The sequence below is a fragment of the Eleutherodactylus coqui genome, chromosome 3, assembly GCF_035609145.1.
Source record: "Eleutherodactylus coqui strain aEleCoq1 chromosome 3, aEleCoq1.hap1, whole genome shotgun sequence".
In the NCBI taxonomy this organism is placed as follows: domain Eukaryota; kingdom Metazoa; phylum Chordata; class Amphibia; order Anura; family Eleutherodactylidae; genus Eleutherodactylus; species Eleutherodactylus coqui.
The window spans coordinates 124,150,044-124,167,203 of NC_089839.1; the positions used below are offsets into that span (position 1 = coordinate 124,150,044).

General features: G+C 46.4%; 1 protein-coding gene across 2 annotated transcripts in view; it reads right to left on the reverse strand.

Moving 5' to 3' along the window:
• The window catches only part of CNST (consortin, connexin sorting protein), a 420,527-nt gene that overhangs the window by 53,046 nt on the left and 350,321 nt on the right, over positions 1 to 17,160 (reverse strand). Inside the window, exon 11 of one of the 2 annotated variants that reach the window (XM_066596043.1) lies at positions 12,730 to 16,865. The exons of the other annotated variant lie outside the window; for it this stretch is intronic. Within the exon in view, the coding sequence (XP_066452140.1) occupies positions 16,660 to 16,865 (206 nt within the window). The 3' untranslated portion in view covers positions 12,730 to 16,659. Of the gene's footprint in view, positions 1 to 12,729; positions 16,866 to 17,160 lie in introns of those variants that run through there. 2 annotated transcript variants of the gene reach the window in all.

The window sequence follows — 17,160 nt, forward strand, 5'->3', positions numbered from 1 at the left end:
CTGCTCGTCCCGAAAGATTCGGGTGCCGCCGCGGCTGACAGGTGAGTTGCGGTGGGGAGTGGGGCAGAGCGGGCAGGAGAGAGGGAGAGAGAGATCTCCCCTCCATTCCTCCCTGCTCTCCCCCGCAGCTCCCCGCCCCGCGGCGGCACCCGAATCTTTCGGGACGAGCAGGGAGATACTCGGCTAAGGCACATTACTCGAGTGAGTGGTGCCTTAGCGAGTATACTCGCTCATCCCTAGTCTTTACTTTAAGAATAGTCTACTGCCTTTGTGTGTTCCTCAGATTTTTTAATTATAGATATGGCAAAAAGGGGGCGATTTAAACTTTTATAACCTTTTTTTTTTTTTTTTTTATACAATTAACAAAACTTTATTGCTCTTATTTTCACTTTTCTTTTATAGCATTACATCATACTACGATTTGACAGGCAGTCTATCAAGCCACCCCACGGGCATGGCTTGATAGGCAGTCTGCTAAAGCAGCCCTGGGGCTTTTAAGAAGGCCCCCAGCTGCCATGACACCTGCACAGCTACCCCGATCTAACCGCGGGAGGGCCGTTCAGGGGATTTAAATGCCATTGTCAGAATTGACAGCGGCATTTAAAGGGTTAATAGCCGCGATCGGACGCACGGCCGATTGCAGCTATTACCCCAGGGTATCAGATGTAATAAACAGCTGACGCCCGCGCTGTATGAAGAGAGGTCGCCACGCTCCAGGACATACCTGTCATAATACGTCATGAAGTATGAATCTGTAGCTGATTGGTTATTGCTTTAACCCTTTCCAATCTAATTTGTATCCTGGTTTTCCTAGGGGGCTTACTCTTTTTCTGCAATTATACAACGGCGCTATATTCTGGCTAAAGTCAGTACTGCATGAGGTGATACGTTGGATAGGCTCCGACAGCAGAGAGGCTGGCAATATACAGTAAAAGAACCCTGACGGATGTCTTCCAACATCAGAGCTGTACAGCCTTAAATCATAATGTCTTCAGAGGTCAGACAGTGGATTGGAAAGGGTTTAAGGGGTTTCTCCCTCCAGTAGCTAACGTCATCATGTGTGTTATCTTGGTTGCGTTCTTGGATGGAGGTGACATCTTGAGTGAATTGTCAGGAACAGGGTGGGAGGGGAGAGCAAGTAGTCAGTCAGCATTTAAAGAGGCAGCGTGTGTTAGTAGAAAAAGCACATATTTGCAATAGGCATTTAACTTAGTTTATTACAATCCATTACAGGGGCTTGGGTACTGGTATATCTGTGCCATGGGGGATAGGATGAATTGTTGAGTGAAGATTGGGGTATGAAATGGAATGCTTCCATTTGGAATTATACCCTTTCACATCTCTTGAACAAAAGTAACAGTCGTCAATATAGTTCTTTTGCTTTCACCATACCATAGGAATCCCATAATGGAAAGCCTTTTATTACAATTAAACAAATTTTGAAGGTCCTCAACACACCATTTGCACACTTTATGAGGTGTCCAAACTTTATCTTGATCTCCAAGTCCGAAGTATGCGAAATATACTTTTTTTTAATAAAATCTGTAATATTCAGCTGTTGCTTCAACACTGTATATTTACCACAAATGAAACAGAAACTGTCAGGCGAATTAATACACTTCCACGGAGCCATAACACTAACTTGGGGAAACCCGATTTAAGAATGGCGAGCTAAGACGAAAAGATTGTAGGAGTTACTCCCTATCTTTCCGCTTGTCAGCGGCCATACCAGCAGAGAGCCGGCGTCACTGGCAGTGACGGCAGACACCGAGCAGGGGAGCGAGCTGTTGGCGGCCACAGAGCTGAGAGGCGGCACAGACACGTCTGTGGAGAGAGCTATGAGGGAGCAGATGGCCAAGGGAGATGCTCTGCGGCTTCGTAAGTCACAGCGCAAGGGCTTTGCCAGGGAAGATGGGAGGGCACAGCCTCACAGCAGGGGGATTCCTAGAGCGGCTGCAGTATCACACAGTCAGCGCAGGTGCCGCATAGCAGTTTGCCACAGAGAGAAAGAGGGGGGGGGCTGCTCCAGGGAGAGCGATTTCTGCGGCCTTGCTCAAGACAGCCAATCAGCTCCTGGGGGCCTCACCGCCCTGTCAAGCACCCTGTATCTGGTCTCCACCCATACTTCTGGTGGCATCAAGATACAATAGTACCACAGACGAGAACCAAGAAAAAAAATTGAATCAAGCCTGTGCATGTCAGTGCCTGCGAGGTCAGCTTGCAACATGTTAATGCTGGTTTCCATTAGCTCACTCTGGAAGTTCTTTTCTTTGAAAGTTATGTTTTTTTTGACATTGTAAATCTTAAATGCACTGATGTGAATTAATGAATAGTAATTTTGACTTTAAACTTAAAAAAAATAAATAAAAAATTGAGAAATTTGCAAAAGTGAAAGAGAATGTTGCATTTTGCGGTAAATCCAGACGTCTAGGATTTTTTTTCAAATTTTTATGGTTTTCCGCACACCAAAATACATGGAAATTAGTTGTAATAATCAAACAGCTTTTTAGTTGCAGATCTCTATAATAGGTAAAGTCCCCTGGTGCAAGCACTAAGTCATGACTAATGCCTTGGTTGACGTCACATCGTGACGTTTTTTGGCAGACTGTTTTTGCGGGATGGTTTGTCATTGCTAGAGATGAGCGAGCACCAAAATGCTCGGGTGCTCGTTACTCGAGCCGAACTTTTCGCGATGCTCGAGGGTTCGTTTCGAGTAACGAACCCCATTGAAGTCAATGCGCGACCCGAGCATTTTTGTATATCGCCGATGCTCGCTAAGGTTTACATTTGTGAAAATCTGGGAAATTCAAGAAAGTGATGGGAAAGACACAGAAACGGATAGGGCAGGCGAGGGGCTACATGTTGGGCTGCATCTCAAGTTCCCAGGTCCCACTATTAAGCCACAATAGCGGCAAGAGTGCCTCCCCCTCCCAACAATTTTTACTTCTGAAAAACCATCATTAGCAAGGCATACCTTAGCTAAGCACCACACTACCTCCAACAAATCACAATCACTGCCTCCATGACACTCCGCTGCCACTTCTCCTAGGTTACATGCTGGCCAACCCCCCCCCCCCACACACACACACACGACCCAGTGTCCATAGCGCACACCAAAGTGTCCCTGCGCAGCCTTCAGCTGCCCTCATGCCACACGCTGGCCTCACAGCCACACCACCCTCATGTCTATTTAAAAGTGCGTCTGCCATGAGGAAGAACCGGAGGCACACACTGCAGAGGGTTGGCAGGGCCAGGCAGCGACCCTCTTTAAAAGGGGCGAGGCGATAGCCCACAATGCTGTACAGAAGCAATGAGAAATTCAATCCTGTGCCACCTCCATCAGGAGCTGCACACGTGGGCATAGCAATGGGGAACCCATGTGCCACACACTATTCATTCTGTCAAGGTGTCTGCATGCCCCAGTCAGACCGGGGTTTTTTATAAATAGTCACAGGCAGGTACAACTCCGCAATGGGAATTCCGTGTGCACCCACAGCATGAGTGGCTCCCTGGAACCCACCGGCTGTACATAAATGTATCCCATTGCAGTGCCCTGGACAGCAGAGCTAACGTCAGATTAAATGCAGGTGGGCTTCGGCCCACACTGCATGCCCCAGTCAGACTGGGTTTTTTTATAAGTAGACACAGGCAGGTACAACTCCCTATTGTGAAGTCCGTGTGGACCGACAGCATGGGTGGCTCCCTGGAACCCACCGGCGGTACATAAATAAATCCCATTGCAGTGCCCAGCACAGCTGAGGTAACGTCAGGTTTAATGCAGGTGGGCTTCGGCCCACACTGCATGCCCCAGTCAGACTGGGGTTCTTTATAAGTAGACACATGCAGTTACAACTCTGTGTGGACCGACAGCATAGGTGGGTCCCAGGAAGCCACCGGCGGTACATAAATATATCCCATTGCAGTGTCCAGCACAGCTAAGGTAACGTCCGATTAAATGCAGGTGGTCTTCGGCCCACACTGCATGCCCCAGTCTGACCGGGGTTTTTAATACATAGACACGTATAAACATTGTTTACAAAAGTAATATGACTGAGCCTTGTGGGCCTAAGAAAAATTGCCCGTTCGGCGTGATTACGTGAGGTTTCAGGAGGAGGAGCAGGAGGAGGAGGATGAATATAATACACAGATTGATGAAGCTAAAAGGTTCCCGTTTTTGATGGTGATAGAGAACGATGCTTCCATCCGCGTGTGCAGCCTACGTATTGTTTAGGTACCGCTGCTGTCCGCTGGTGGAGAAGAGAAGTCTGGGAAAATCCAGGCTTTGTTCATCTTTATGAGTGTAAGCCTGTCGGCACTGTCAGTTGACAGGCGGGTACGCTTATCCGTGATGATTCCCCCAGCCGCACTAAACACCCTCTCTGACAAGACGCTAGCCGCAGGACAAGCAAGCACCTCTAGGGCATACAGCGCGAGTTCAGGCCACGTGTCCAGCTTCGACACCCAGTAGTTGTAGGGAGCAGAGGCGTCACGGAGGACGGTCGTGCGATCGGCTACGTACTCCCTCACCATCCTTTTACAGTGCTCCCACCAACTCAGCCTTGACTGGGGAGCGGTGACACAGTCTTGCTGGGGAGCCATAAAGCTGGCAAAGGCCTTGGAGAGTGTTCCCCTGCCTGTGCTGTACATGCTGCCTGATCTCCGCGCCTCCCCTGCTACCTGGCCCTCGGAACTGCGCCTTCTGCCACTAGCGCTGTCGGATGGGAATTTTACCATCAGTTTGTCCGCCAGGGTCCTGTGGTATAGCATCACTCTCGAACGCCTTTCCTCTTCGGGTATGAGAGTGGAAAGGTTCTCCTTATACTGTGGGTCGAGCACTGTGTACACCCAGTAATCCGTAGTGACCAGAATGCGTGTAACGCGAGGGTCACGAGAAAGGCATCTTAACATGAAGTCAGCCATGTGTGCCAGGGTACCTGTACGCAACACATGGCTGTCCTCACTAGGAAGATCACTTTCAGGATCCTCCTCCTCCTCAGGCCATACATGCTGAAAGGATGACAGGCAAGCAGCATGGGTACCCTCAGCAGTGGGCCAAGCTGTCTCTTTCCCCTCCTCCTCATGCTCCTCCCCCTCCTCCTCCTCTTCAACGCGCTGAGATATAGACAGGAGGGTGCTCTGACTATCCAGCGACATACTGTCTTCCCCCGCCTCTGTTTCCGAGCGCAAAGCGTCTACCTTTATGCTTTGGAGGGAACTTCTCAAGAGGCATAGCAGAGGAATGGTGACGCTAATGATTGCAGCATCCCGGCTCACCATCTGGGTAGACTCCTCAAAGTTTCCAAGGACCTGGCAGATGTCTGCCAACCAGGCCCACTCTTCTGTAAAGAATTGAGGAGGCTGACTCCCACTACGCCGCCCATGTTGGAGTTGGTATTCCACTATAGCTCTACGCTGCTCATAGAGCCTGGCCAACATGTGGAGCGTAGAGTTCCACCGTGTGGGCACGTCGCACAGCAGTCGGTGCACTGGCAGATTAAACCGATGTTGCAGGGTCCGGAGGGTGGTAGCGTCCGTCTTGGACTTGTGGAAATGTGCGCTGAGCTGGCGCACCTTTCCGAGCAGGTCTGACAAGTGTGGGTAGCTTTTCAGAAACCGCTGAACCACCAAATTAAAGACGTGGGCCAGGCACGGCACGTGCGTGAGGCTGCCGAGCTGCAGAGCCGCCACCAGGTTACGGCCATTGTCACACACGACCATGCCTGGTTGGAGGCTCAGCGACGAAAGCCAGCGGTCGGTCTGCTCTGTCAGACCCTGCAGCAGTTCGTGGGCCGTGTGCCTCTTCTCTCCTAAGCTGAGTAGTTTCAGCACGGCCTGCTGATGCTTGCCCACCGCTGTGCTGCCACGCCGCGCGACACCAACTGCTGGCGGCATGCTGCTGCTGACACATCTTGATTGCAAGACAGATGTTGCGTAGGAGGTGGAGGAGGATGGTGGTTTAGTGGAGGAAGCATACACCGCCGCAGATACCAGCACCGAGCTGGGGCCCGCAATTCTGGGGGTGGGTAGGACATGAGCGGTCCCAGGCTCTGACTCAGTCCCAGCCTCCACTAAATTTACCCATTGTGCCGTCAGGGAGATATAGTGGCCCTGCCCGTCTGTGCTTGTCCACGTGTCCGTTGTTAAGTGGACCTTGGCAGTAACAGCGTTGGTGAGGGCACGTACAATGTTGCAGGAGACGTGGTCGTGCAGGGCTGGGACGGCACATCGGGAAAAGTAGTGGCGACTGGAAACCGAGTAGCGCGGGGCCGCCGCCATCATGTTTTTGAAAGCCTCCGTTTCCACAAGCCTATACGGCAGCATCTCCAGGCTGATCAATTTTGCTATGTGCACGTTTAACGCTTGAGCGTGCGGGTGCGTGCCAGCGTACTTGCGCTTGCGCTCAAACAGTTGCGCTAGCGACGGCTGGACGCTACGCTGAGAGACATTGCTGGATAGGGCCGAGGACAGCGGAGGTGAGGGTGTGGGTGCAGGCCAGGAGACGGTCGTGCCTGTGTCCTGAGAGGGGGGTTGGATCTCAGTGGCAGGTTGGGGCACAGGCAGTGGTGCAAACCGGAGGTGGTGAACGGCCTTCGTCCCACCTTGTGGGGTGCTTGGCCATCATATGTCTGCGCATGCTGGTGGTGGTGGCTCCCAGCTGATCTTGGCGCGACAAACCTTGCACACCACAGTTCGTCAGTCGTCTGCACTCTCAGTGAAAAACTGCCACACCTTTGAGCACCTCGGCCTCTGCAAGGTGGCATGGCGCGAGGGGGCGCTTTGGGAAACAGTTGTTGGATTATTCGGTCTGGCCCGGCCTCTACCCCTGGCCACCGCACTGCCTCTTCCAACCTGCCCTGCTGCTGCACTTGCCTCCCCCTCTGAAGACCTGTCCTCAGTAGGCTTAGCAAACCAGGTGGGGTCAGTCACCTCATCGTCCAGCTGCTGTTCCTCCGAATCCTCTGTGCGCTCCTCCCTCGGACTTACTGAAATTACTACTACCTGAGTGATAGACAACTGTGTCTCATTGTCATCGTCCTCCTCACCCACTGAAAGCTCTTGAGACAGTTGCCGGAAGTCCCCAGCCTCATCCCCCGGACCCCGGGAACTTTCCAAAGGTTGGGCATCGGTCACGACAAACTCCTCCGGTGGGAGAGGAACCATTGCTGCCCATTCTGGGCAGGGGCCCGAGAACAGTTCCTGGGAGTCTGCCTGCTCCTCAGAATGTGTCGTTTTAATGGAGTGAGGAGGCTGGGAGGAAGGAGGAGCAGCAGTCAGAAGATTCAGAGTTGCAGCAGTGGACGGCGTAGAAGTCTGGGTGGTCGATAGATTGCTGGATGCACTTTATGCCATCCACGACAGGACCTGCTCTCACTGCTCAGTTTCTAATAAAGGTCTGCCGCGTGGACCCATTAATTGTGAGATGAATCTGGGGACACCAGAAACTTGCCTCTCTCCTAATCCCGCAGCAGTTGGCTGCGATACACCTGGATCAGGAGCTTGGCCTGTGCCCACACCCTGACTTGGGCCTCCGCATCCTCACCCGCGTCCACGTCCTCTAGGCCTACCCCTACCCCTCAGCATGGTGTATTACGAGTAGAGCAGAAACAGAACACTGTAATTAAATGTGCCGCTTATTGGCCTGTGGTTGGAGGCTGACTTCGCTTATGGAATGCACAGCAGAGCCAGGAAACAATTATGCGCAAGCCTGTAGTGAGACGTAGGTGCGTATGACTGAGCTACTGGAATTCACAGCGCAGAAGCAGTCAAGTGGCCAAAGGCCAGTGGTAGGCCTTAAGTATTTTGCTTCTATTTTTTTAAATGGTGAGCTGAAACACCAGACAGACCCTGTATGCAGCGTATATTATGTATACTGTTTCCCTCTGGCGGTATGACGGCGGTGATGTAACGGGCACAGCAGAGCCAGGAAACAATTTTGCGCAAGCCTGTAGTGAGACGTAGGTGCGTATGACTGAGCTACTGGAATTCACAGCGCAGAAGCAGTCAAGTGGCCAAAGGCCAGTGGTAGGCCTTAAGTATTTTGCTTCTATTTTTTTAAATGGTGAGCTGAAACACCAGACAGACCCTGTATGCTGCGTATATTATGTATACTGTTTCCCTCTGGCGGTATGACGGCGGTGATGTATCGGGCACAGCAGAGCCAGGAAACAATTTTGCGCAAGCCTGCTGTAACGCTTAGCTGCGTATTAATTATCACTACTACCCCCAGCAGACACGCAGTACACTGAAGACGGTCACAGGCAGCCCAAATATAGTATTTTTCCCCAATTTTTTTGAAAAAGCCCACTGCCTATATAGACAGTATATCTCTTTCACCTTTCCCACTGTCCCTGCCTCACCAGTACTGCCCCTATACTCTGTAAAATGACTGCAGACTGAGGACGCAATGGTCTGCACGCCCGATATACAAAAAAAACTAATTGTGCAACACTGCTAAAAGCAGCCTCAACAGTACTGCACACGGTCAGATGTGGCCCTAAGAAGGACCGTTGGGGTTCTTGAAGACTAAAATAACACCTAACACTCTCCCTATAGCAGCAGCAGCATCAGCAGCACTTTCCCTGATCTCTGTCAGCATGCATCTGTGGTGAGCCGCGGGCGGGGCAGATTTTAATACTCGGGTGTCACCTGATCTCCCCAGCCACTCACTGCAGAGGGGTGGTATAGGGCTGGAACGTCACAGGAGGAAGTTGTAATGCCTCCCCTGTCTTTCTATTGGCCAGAAAAACGCGCAAATGTCTCAGAGAAGAAAGTGAAAGTAACTCGAACATTGCGTGGTGCTCGTCTCGAGTAACGAGCATCTCAAACACCCTAATACTCGAACGAGCATCAAGCTCGGACGAGTACGCTCGCTCATCTCTAGTCATTGCCCTTCCCAGTCATCTTTTACCCTTAGGCAAGCTGGGTACTCATTTTACTGACCTCAAAAGGATGGATTCAACCGGAACCACACAGGGATTGAACCAACCTTCTTCAGGTCGTGATTGAGAGCTTAGGACTGCATTTCTGCTGCCTTAGCACTCTGCGGCACACAAGGCTCTTCAATGGACTTAATACATCATCAATTGACCTTTTCTGAGGAGCCAATCGGGGATGCCCTCTTTTACCACTCCTGATCTGTCTATAGACCCTATACTTCTCCATCTATCAACGTCGCTCTTCATGGGTAATTCAATGGACAGAGCTAGAAGTAAAATTAGAGGCCTTTGCAGATGATATACTTTTAATGATTAGTAACCCAAAAGACATCCTGACGCTATTACAAGAAATAGAAAACATGGGTAGTCTTTTGGGTTACACTTTCAACTAAAGATTGAAGAATTGCTGCTCAAAGGACCAACAAGACCTCTGTGCACAAGGCAAGACCCATTCAGATTAGAAAAAAATGCCATACAATACTTGAGAATACATGTTACTAAGTACCCCTCTCTAGGCTATACAGAACGAACATAAAAAGATTTGGAAACATCCCTAGGCTATTAGGGGAATTTCCGACTCACCTTTTTAAGGGAGAGCCAATTTACTCAAGATAGTAAAGTTCCCTTGCCTGTAAAACCTCCCTCACTCTCTACCCATACTTTTTAAAACCAAAAGATGAAAAAGGGATCAACTATTTATATAAAACTTTCATAAATATAGGTGAGGCAGGAAGGGGGGGGGGGGGTTATCGCTTTTAAAACAAGACAAAAACACAAATCCAATGGAGGAACTAATTTTCCCCACATCAAGGACTATAACTTAGCATCAAAAGCCCACACCATTCAGGACTGGTTATATTTACTATCAAATTTAACAAATATAGTTTTAGAACAAAGGATATCCTCTGACATCACCACCAAATATCCTTCACCTTCCCTATATAGAACTACCAGAAACTATTAGAAATAACCCTCTAATTTTCACTGTATGGAATGCATGGAATAGATTACGCCGTGATAGCAACAGATACATTCACATATCCCCTTATTTGTTCTTTATAAAGAATTGGTTAAGAATGATGTTGAGAAGACTGAACTTTTAAATTCCTATTTTGTATCCTTTTTCTCTCAGAAAGTAGATGGAACATCAACTGATCTTCCTTGTACTATTAGGGGAATAAAACAATGCAGGCTATATATAACAGAGAGATGGTGAGGGAACACTTAGCCAACTTAAATGAATTCAAGTTTCAGGTCCAGATGAATTACATCCTAGGATACTAAAAGAAGCAGCAGAGGTAATTGCTGAACCACTCGCCATACTCTTTGAAAATCCCTGGAGAACAGGAGAAGTCCCAGAGGATTGGAAAATGGGAAATCTTGTCCCTATCTTCAAAAAAGGGAAGGTGGTGGATCCAGGAAACTACAGGCCTGTGAGCCTGACTTCTATACCAGGAAAGATCTTTTGAACAAGTTATTGGACAGCGTGTATGCAAATACTTAGATAAAAATAGAGTAATTACCAGAGCCAGCATGGGTTTGTAACAAACAAGTCATGCTAGACAAATATAATTTCCTTCTATGACAGAATCATTGACTGGGTGGATCAGGGAAATGTGGTGGATATAGTATATCTTGATTTTAGTAAAGCATTTAAATACATATTGAAAAAATGACCAAATATGGGATTGACAAAGCAACTGTTAGGTGGATTCATAACTGGCTGAGTGATCATACTCAAAGAGTGGTCTTAAATGGCTGCACATCCAAGTGGAAGAATGTATCAAGTGGGGTACCACAATGCTCTGTTCTAGTCTCAGTTTTGTTCAGGAGGGAATGGATGGGAAACTGATAAAATTTAGCAATGACAAAGCTAGGAGGGATAGCTAACACTAGGGAAAAGAGAGAGAGCATATTCAAAAAGATTGGAAAAGCTTGAACAGTGGGCAGCGGCTAACAGAATGGTATTTAACAACGACAAATGCAAAGTCATACATCTGGGCAAGAAAAATGGAAAAAGAACATACAGAATAGGAGGAATTGGGTTAAACGGCACATGTGGAAAAGACTTGGGTATATTAATAGATCCTAGACTGAGCAGGAGTCAAGAATGTGATGCTGCAGCCAAAAAGGATTACCAAATTCTGGGATGTATTAAGAGAAGCATAGAGTCTAGATCACATGAGGTAATTATCCCCCTCTACTCTTCCTTAGTCAGACCTCATGTGGAATAAGTAAAAGCAAAAAAGCTCACCCATTGATGTCCGTGCTGCTCCCATAGTAGTATACCGGCTTAGGATTCCATCAGAACAGTTCCACCGCCCAGTCCGATGCAGCATGCATATGAAGTAGCTGTAGAAGACTACTGTTCTTGCCGTGGAAATTCAAAAACCTTTATTATTAGAAGTGTATACATAAAAGGTCAAATGCTACACAGATGCAGGACGCGTTTCGACTATGGAACAGAGTCTTGACATGTCCTGCATCTGTGTAGCATTTGACTTTTTATGTATGCACTTCTAATAATAAAGGCTTTTGAATTTCCACAGCAAGAACAGTAGTTTTCCACAGTTACCTCATCTGGAATACTGTATCGAGTTCTGGGCACCCCACTTTAAAAAAAAGACAGACAAACTGGAGCACGTTCAAAGAAGACTTACGAAGATGGTGAGCACTCTACAAATACTGTCCTATAAGGAACGGTTAAAGGATCTGAGAATGTTTAGCTTGCAAAAAAGAAGGCTGAGAAGAGACTTAATAGCTGTCTACAAATATCAGAAGGGCTGTCACAGTGCAGAAGGATCAGCACTATTCTCATTTGCACAAGGAAAGACTAGGAACAATGGGATGAAACTCAAACACAGGCGACACAAATTAGATATTAGAAAAAAAAACTTGCTGACAGTGAGGGTGATCAATGAGTGGAACAGGTTACCATGGGAGGTGGTGAGTTCTCCTTCAATGGAAGTGTTCAAAGGCTGGACAAATATGTTTTGGATGACTCAGTGAATCCTGCACTGAGCAAGGGGTTGGACCAGATGAACCTAGAGGCCCCTTCCAACTCTACCATTCCATTATCTCACGCTTCTAAGCAGCAGACTGCTCCCTCTACTAATCCTGTACGGTGTGTGGAGGGAGGAATTAGCTGCTTAGCAAACCAAGAAAGTGAGAGGGAAGATGTGGCGTCACTGCTGAAACTGAAGTACTGGCGGAAGAAGTTGCAGTAAGGGACTGGGCCAGGCGGGTGGCGACAGTGGCAAGAGAGATCTTTGGGATCCCTGGTTTAAGGGCCCAGTTGCAGCTGCAACCCATGAGACGTCTATAGATACTCCACTGGTTTTAGGAATAAATTCTTCAGGTTAGTGCATTTTTTTTAAACACATAAAAACAGGATGTGTTTTTACTGTGCATTTTCTGGAAACACTTCCATGTCACGTGGTGCTACTCATAGCAACAAAGGAACGTTAACTCCTCCCGCTAACTCATTTGCTGTAGATCCTTAACACGGAGCCCATAATCTGCTATGAATCCATTCTGTACCTTATGCTTTTTATATACATGCCATGCATGCCTTATAATAGAGATATGCTGTGTGACTGTAAAATATTTTATCTATAAACACTTCACCTACAGGGAGGAGTGACTTGCTTATGCAGTGTCATAGTTGTAAGAGATGTGTGATACAACTGGGGTAGCTGCAAATGTTACATCATATACAGCAATATAAGTCACTATAAATGACCAACATCATCCTTGTACTCCAAGTAAAAAAGTCAGTCAAACAGCAGGTAAATCATGTAAAATATCTTTTATTACATTTGGAAAGGGAAAATAAATGTATGCACAGATCATTATGTGACAACAATCAGAAGAAAGGAAGCACAATGCAAGACTAATGAATGCAGATCTGGCTGTGACGACCTGATGTTTGTGCAAACCTTACAATATAGCATTTAAAAAGTCTTTTCTTGATTTTACCATAACCATATTATTTCTATTTTAAATATTTCCCTCAATACTTTCTTAGAACTTAGACATATGAATTCTGTGTGTTACAATTTTCCTAAAATAATTAAACTACATGGTAAAAAAAACAAAAAAAAACAATTACCCACAATGGTTCAAGATGTCTCATTTGCCATATATACAAAGACTGTCACCATCTTCTTGCACCCCTGAGAGCAGTATCAGGTAGGGTCTGTCACACTTATTACAATGATATGTCTGCTGTGTGGATCTGTGCAGACGTTTTTGAGGAAGTTCCCTTCTATCAGTAGCAGCACATACATTGACGACTACTTAAAGTAGACTTGGATATTCATGAGCTGCAGGCTAGCTCCATGGACCCTGCTCTCCAGCCACTGATTGACTGCTGTCTGCTTATTAAGGCATATAAAAAAGTTGCCCCAGATTGGCTGGAGAGCGGGGTGGGTGTGGCTAGTCTGCGGCTCATGAATATTCACGACTAGTTTTGTGTGGCTGCTATTAATTAACCCCTCTAGTGGCACGTCTGGAAATTTTCTAGGACGAGCTCCACTGCCCATAGTGATATAGCCCGGATGATTTCCGGGGTATGTTTCACTATGGGACTGTGCAGAACACAATGCCATAAGTAGAACACCGAGAACAGTGCAGGACTTAAAAAAAAAAAGCAGGAAGATAAAACCGATCTGTTGGCAACGTCACGCTTCTTTTTTTAAACTCCTGCATTGTTTACAGGTTGCCACAGAGACCGAGAGCTGATGATTGGCTGTCAGATGATAGCCGGGCACCAGCTCTTACAGCAGAGAACGGAGAAAACCTCCGATCTCCGCTGTTTAACCCCTACATGCCGCGGTCTGTGTGACTACAGCATGTAAAGGGCTGTCACCATCGGACCCCCCGCAATGTGATCAGGGGGTCCTGATGGGTCTTCTGTGGCACCCGGAGGCTTGAATATAGCCTCTGGGTTTGCCAGCTTAGGCTATGCCTCAACAGAGCAGAGTATTAGAAGAATAAAAAAAAGTATTATGCAAGTCCCCTAAGGGGACAAAAATTGCAAAAATGTTAAAAAGGTAAAACAAAAATAGTAAAAAAAATTTAAAAAATTAAATCGCCAAAACCCCATCTTTCTCCTTATACTTTGTAAACAATAACAAATAAAAACAAACTTACATGTGGTGTCCCTGCATTCGTAATGACCCAGAGAAGGGAGTTAGTACATTATTTAACCCCCTTAATGACGCGGCCCCCTTTTTTTTCTTTCCATTTTTGTTTTTTCCTTCCCGCTTTTAAAAAATGGTAATTCCTTTATTTATTCATCGATGTCACTGTTTTTTGTGGGAAGAGTTGTATTTTTCAATGGTGCTACTTCAGGTTCCATATAATGTACTGCAAAACGTTTTAAAAATTCTAAGTGGAGTAAAATAAGATAAACAGAACAAGAACAAAAAAAAAAACGACATTCCATTATCTTTCAGTGCGTTTTGTTTTAAATGTACAAAAATAGCAAAACCTAAAAAAATAAAAAACTGTATAAACCTGGTATCGCCGGAATCATGTTGACTCAGAGAATAATGTTATCACATGATTTACTCTGCACGCTGAACGCCATAAAAATGAAATCCAAAAAACAAATGGCAGAATTTCTTTTTTTCCCCCAATCTCCCTACAAATTATGCAATACATTATATATACCCAAAAATGATGCCATTAAAAAATACAACTTGGCCTGCAAAGAAGAAGCCCTCCTATGGCTGTGTCAATGGAAAAATGAGAAACTTACGGCTCTTGGATTGCGACTGGAAAATTAGTTGAAATTAAATGATTGCCCCATTTAAAAAAATCTGCCCTGGTAGGTCTGACAGGGTGGTAAGAAACCCGCCATTGAAGGGGTTAAATGCAAGGGTATTTTTATTGGCAAACTCCTGCACAAATACACACACCAGACATATCACGCTAATCAGTGTCATTACCTAATTGTGCTCAGTGAGGGCTGTAAAACCCTGGTGACAGAGCCTCTATAACAAAAAAACAAGTCATAATCACTTTTCTTAGCACATCACAAAAAGAATGCAAATTCCCTTTAAACTGATCAAACAAAAATAAATATATATTTTACCATGAATATTTTTTTATGCACTGGACCAGCCAGCACTAGCATGTTTAGAAAGAACAAACTATTGCCCTCAAACAGTTATAATGGTTATCCCAATATATTGTACACATCTGATTTGCGTAAAAATTATTTTCTGGGCAGAATGTTGATTTGCTGTTGTGATCTTAAGTACCACACAATGTCTATTAAAGTGTAAATGAGCTTTTAAAGAAAAGAAAAAGAGACAAAAGAAATGTTAATATGAAGATGGAGAACAGGTTGGTGGTTTTCATTTACAATAAAAGAAAATCTATACATTTACAAATCATGATCTAAAGGTTGGTATACAAATACACTTATGCTCCAGTGTTCAGACCAAAGAGGCGCAGTCAATTACACAACACACAAAGAAATAGAATACAATAATCTACAGACTGCACATAGACTCATAAAGTACTGGTGTATCTTGTCTCCACGACAAGTATGGGTGGAGACCAACTGATGGGCTGTATACACGCACAAGCTATGTATTAGCTGTCTGGAGCAAGGTCCTAGCAGCGTGGGGAGTGAGTTTTGGCTGGGATGGAGGATTAAGTTTACATTATTAGCTGTTAATGCTTTCATGTGAGAGTGGGGCCACATTAACATGGAAGCAATTACAGTAGAGATAAGCGAGCATACTCGGTAAGGACAGATACTTGAGCGAGTATAGTCCTTACCAAGTACCTGCCTGCTCGCCCCCCAAAGATACGGGTGGCGGTGGTGGGCGAGGAGCCGCGGGGGAGAACGCGAGGGAGATCTCTCTCCCCTCCACTTCCTCCTGCTCACTCCCGCAACACAGCACTCACCCACGCCGGCATCCGAATCTTTGCGGGCGAGCAGGCAGGTACTTAGTAAGGACGATACTCGCTTGAGTATCTGTCCTTACCAAGTACGCTCGCTCATCTCTAATTTACAGCTATTAATGTAAGCCTAACACTGAAATGAACCCTAACCCTCCCCGATGTCCGTACCCGGCTGTGACTATCGCTGCTGCCCTCCCATCACAGACACTTACGGCGCTGTAATGGTTCCCTATGTCCTGCTGTGTTGCTGCCCAGCACCTGTTACTTTGCCCGCTGCTGTGCCATCTCTCCTGCTGCTCCGCAACTCTCCGTCCCCCGCTGCTAATAGCTTCTGTCCGGAGCCGCTGCTGTTTTTGTGCCATCTCCCCTGCTGCTCCACCGCTCCCCGTCCCTCGCTGTCAATCTGCCTGGCGTCGCTGCTAACATCTTCTGAGCTGGGGATGCCACCTGGCTATCAAGCAGCCAATCAGAAACTGGGGGTGTCACCGGGCTGTCAAGCAGCCTAACCCTGGTGTACACCCTCCACTTCCGGTGTGGACAAGGTACAACAGTACCAACTCATATATTAAAATGCAAATTGTAAACTCAGCAGGAGGGACTCTCCATCCTCAGTGGTTACCAGGGACACATCTGACATGTTGAAAACATCCTTTTGTTCCGCAGTCGCAAGAGTTAGTTTACTAAATATTAATTTAAACTATTACAACATAAACCTCTTCTTTTATATCGTTGAAGAAACGTTTTTAGTTTACATCCGTAGATCAAAGCCATATAAGGGGGGATTTAAAGAGGATCTGTTCTGTTATGTGACGAATAGCCAGTGTTTTAACTCCTCCACTCCCTGCACAGCCTGAGTATAGTAAAAGTCCATGTTTGCAGTAAAATCTTTACATACAGAAGACTGCACATCACCAAATGTACAGTATAATGCAGTCCCACCAATACTAAGGAACACCGTTGCAAGACAAAGTGCAACCAGCAGAATGCAGGATCCTCCGCCTATCTCCTCTGCAATAAAACATACAGATGTTTAGACAGCTGTTAATGCAATAGCCATTTTAGGGTAACAAATCTTTAACAGCAGGCCGAAGCATGGACCATGACTACTGTGTATAAACATTGTATCTGTTGATGGACAGAAGATTTTCCAGCTGCTCAATTCACTGTGACACCGTTCTGTGTGGCACTTAATCCATCTAGACACAAGTGTCTGCATGAAGCTGGTCTTACATGCACCAAATAGGACATGCCACGGATTTTTTCACGCGATTGTACATCGCATGAAAAAATACACTCATGTGAA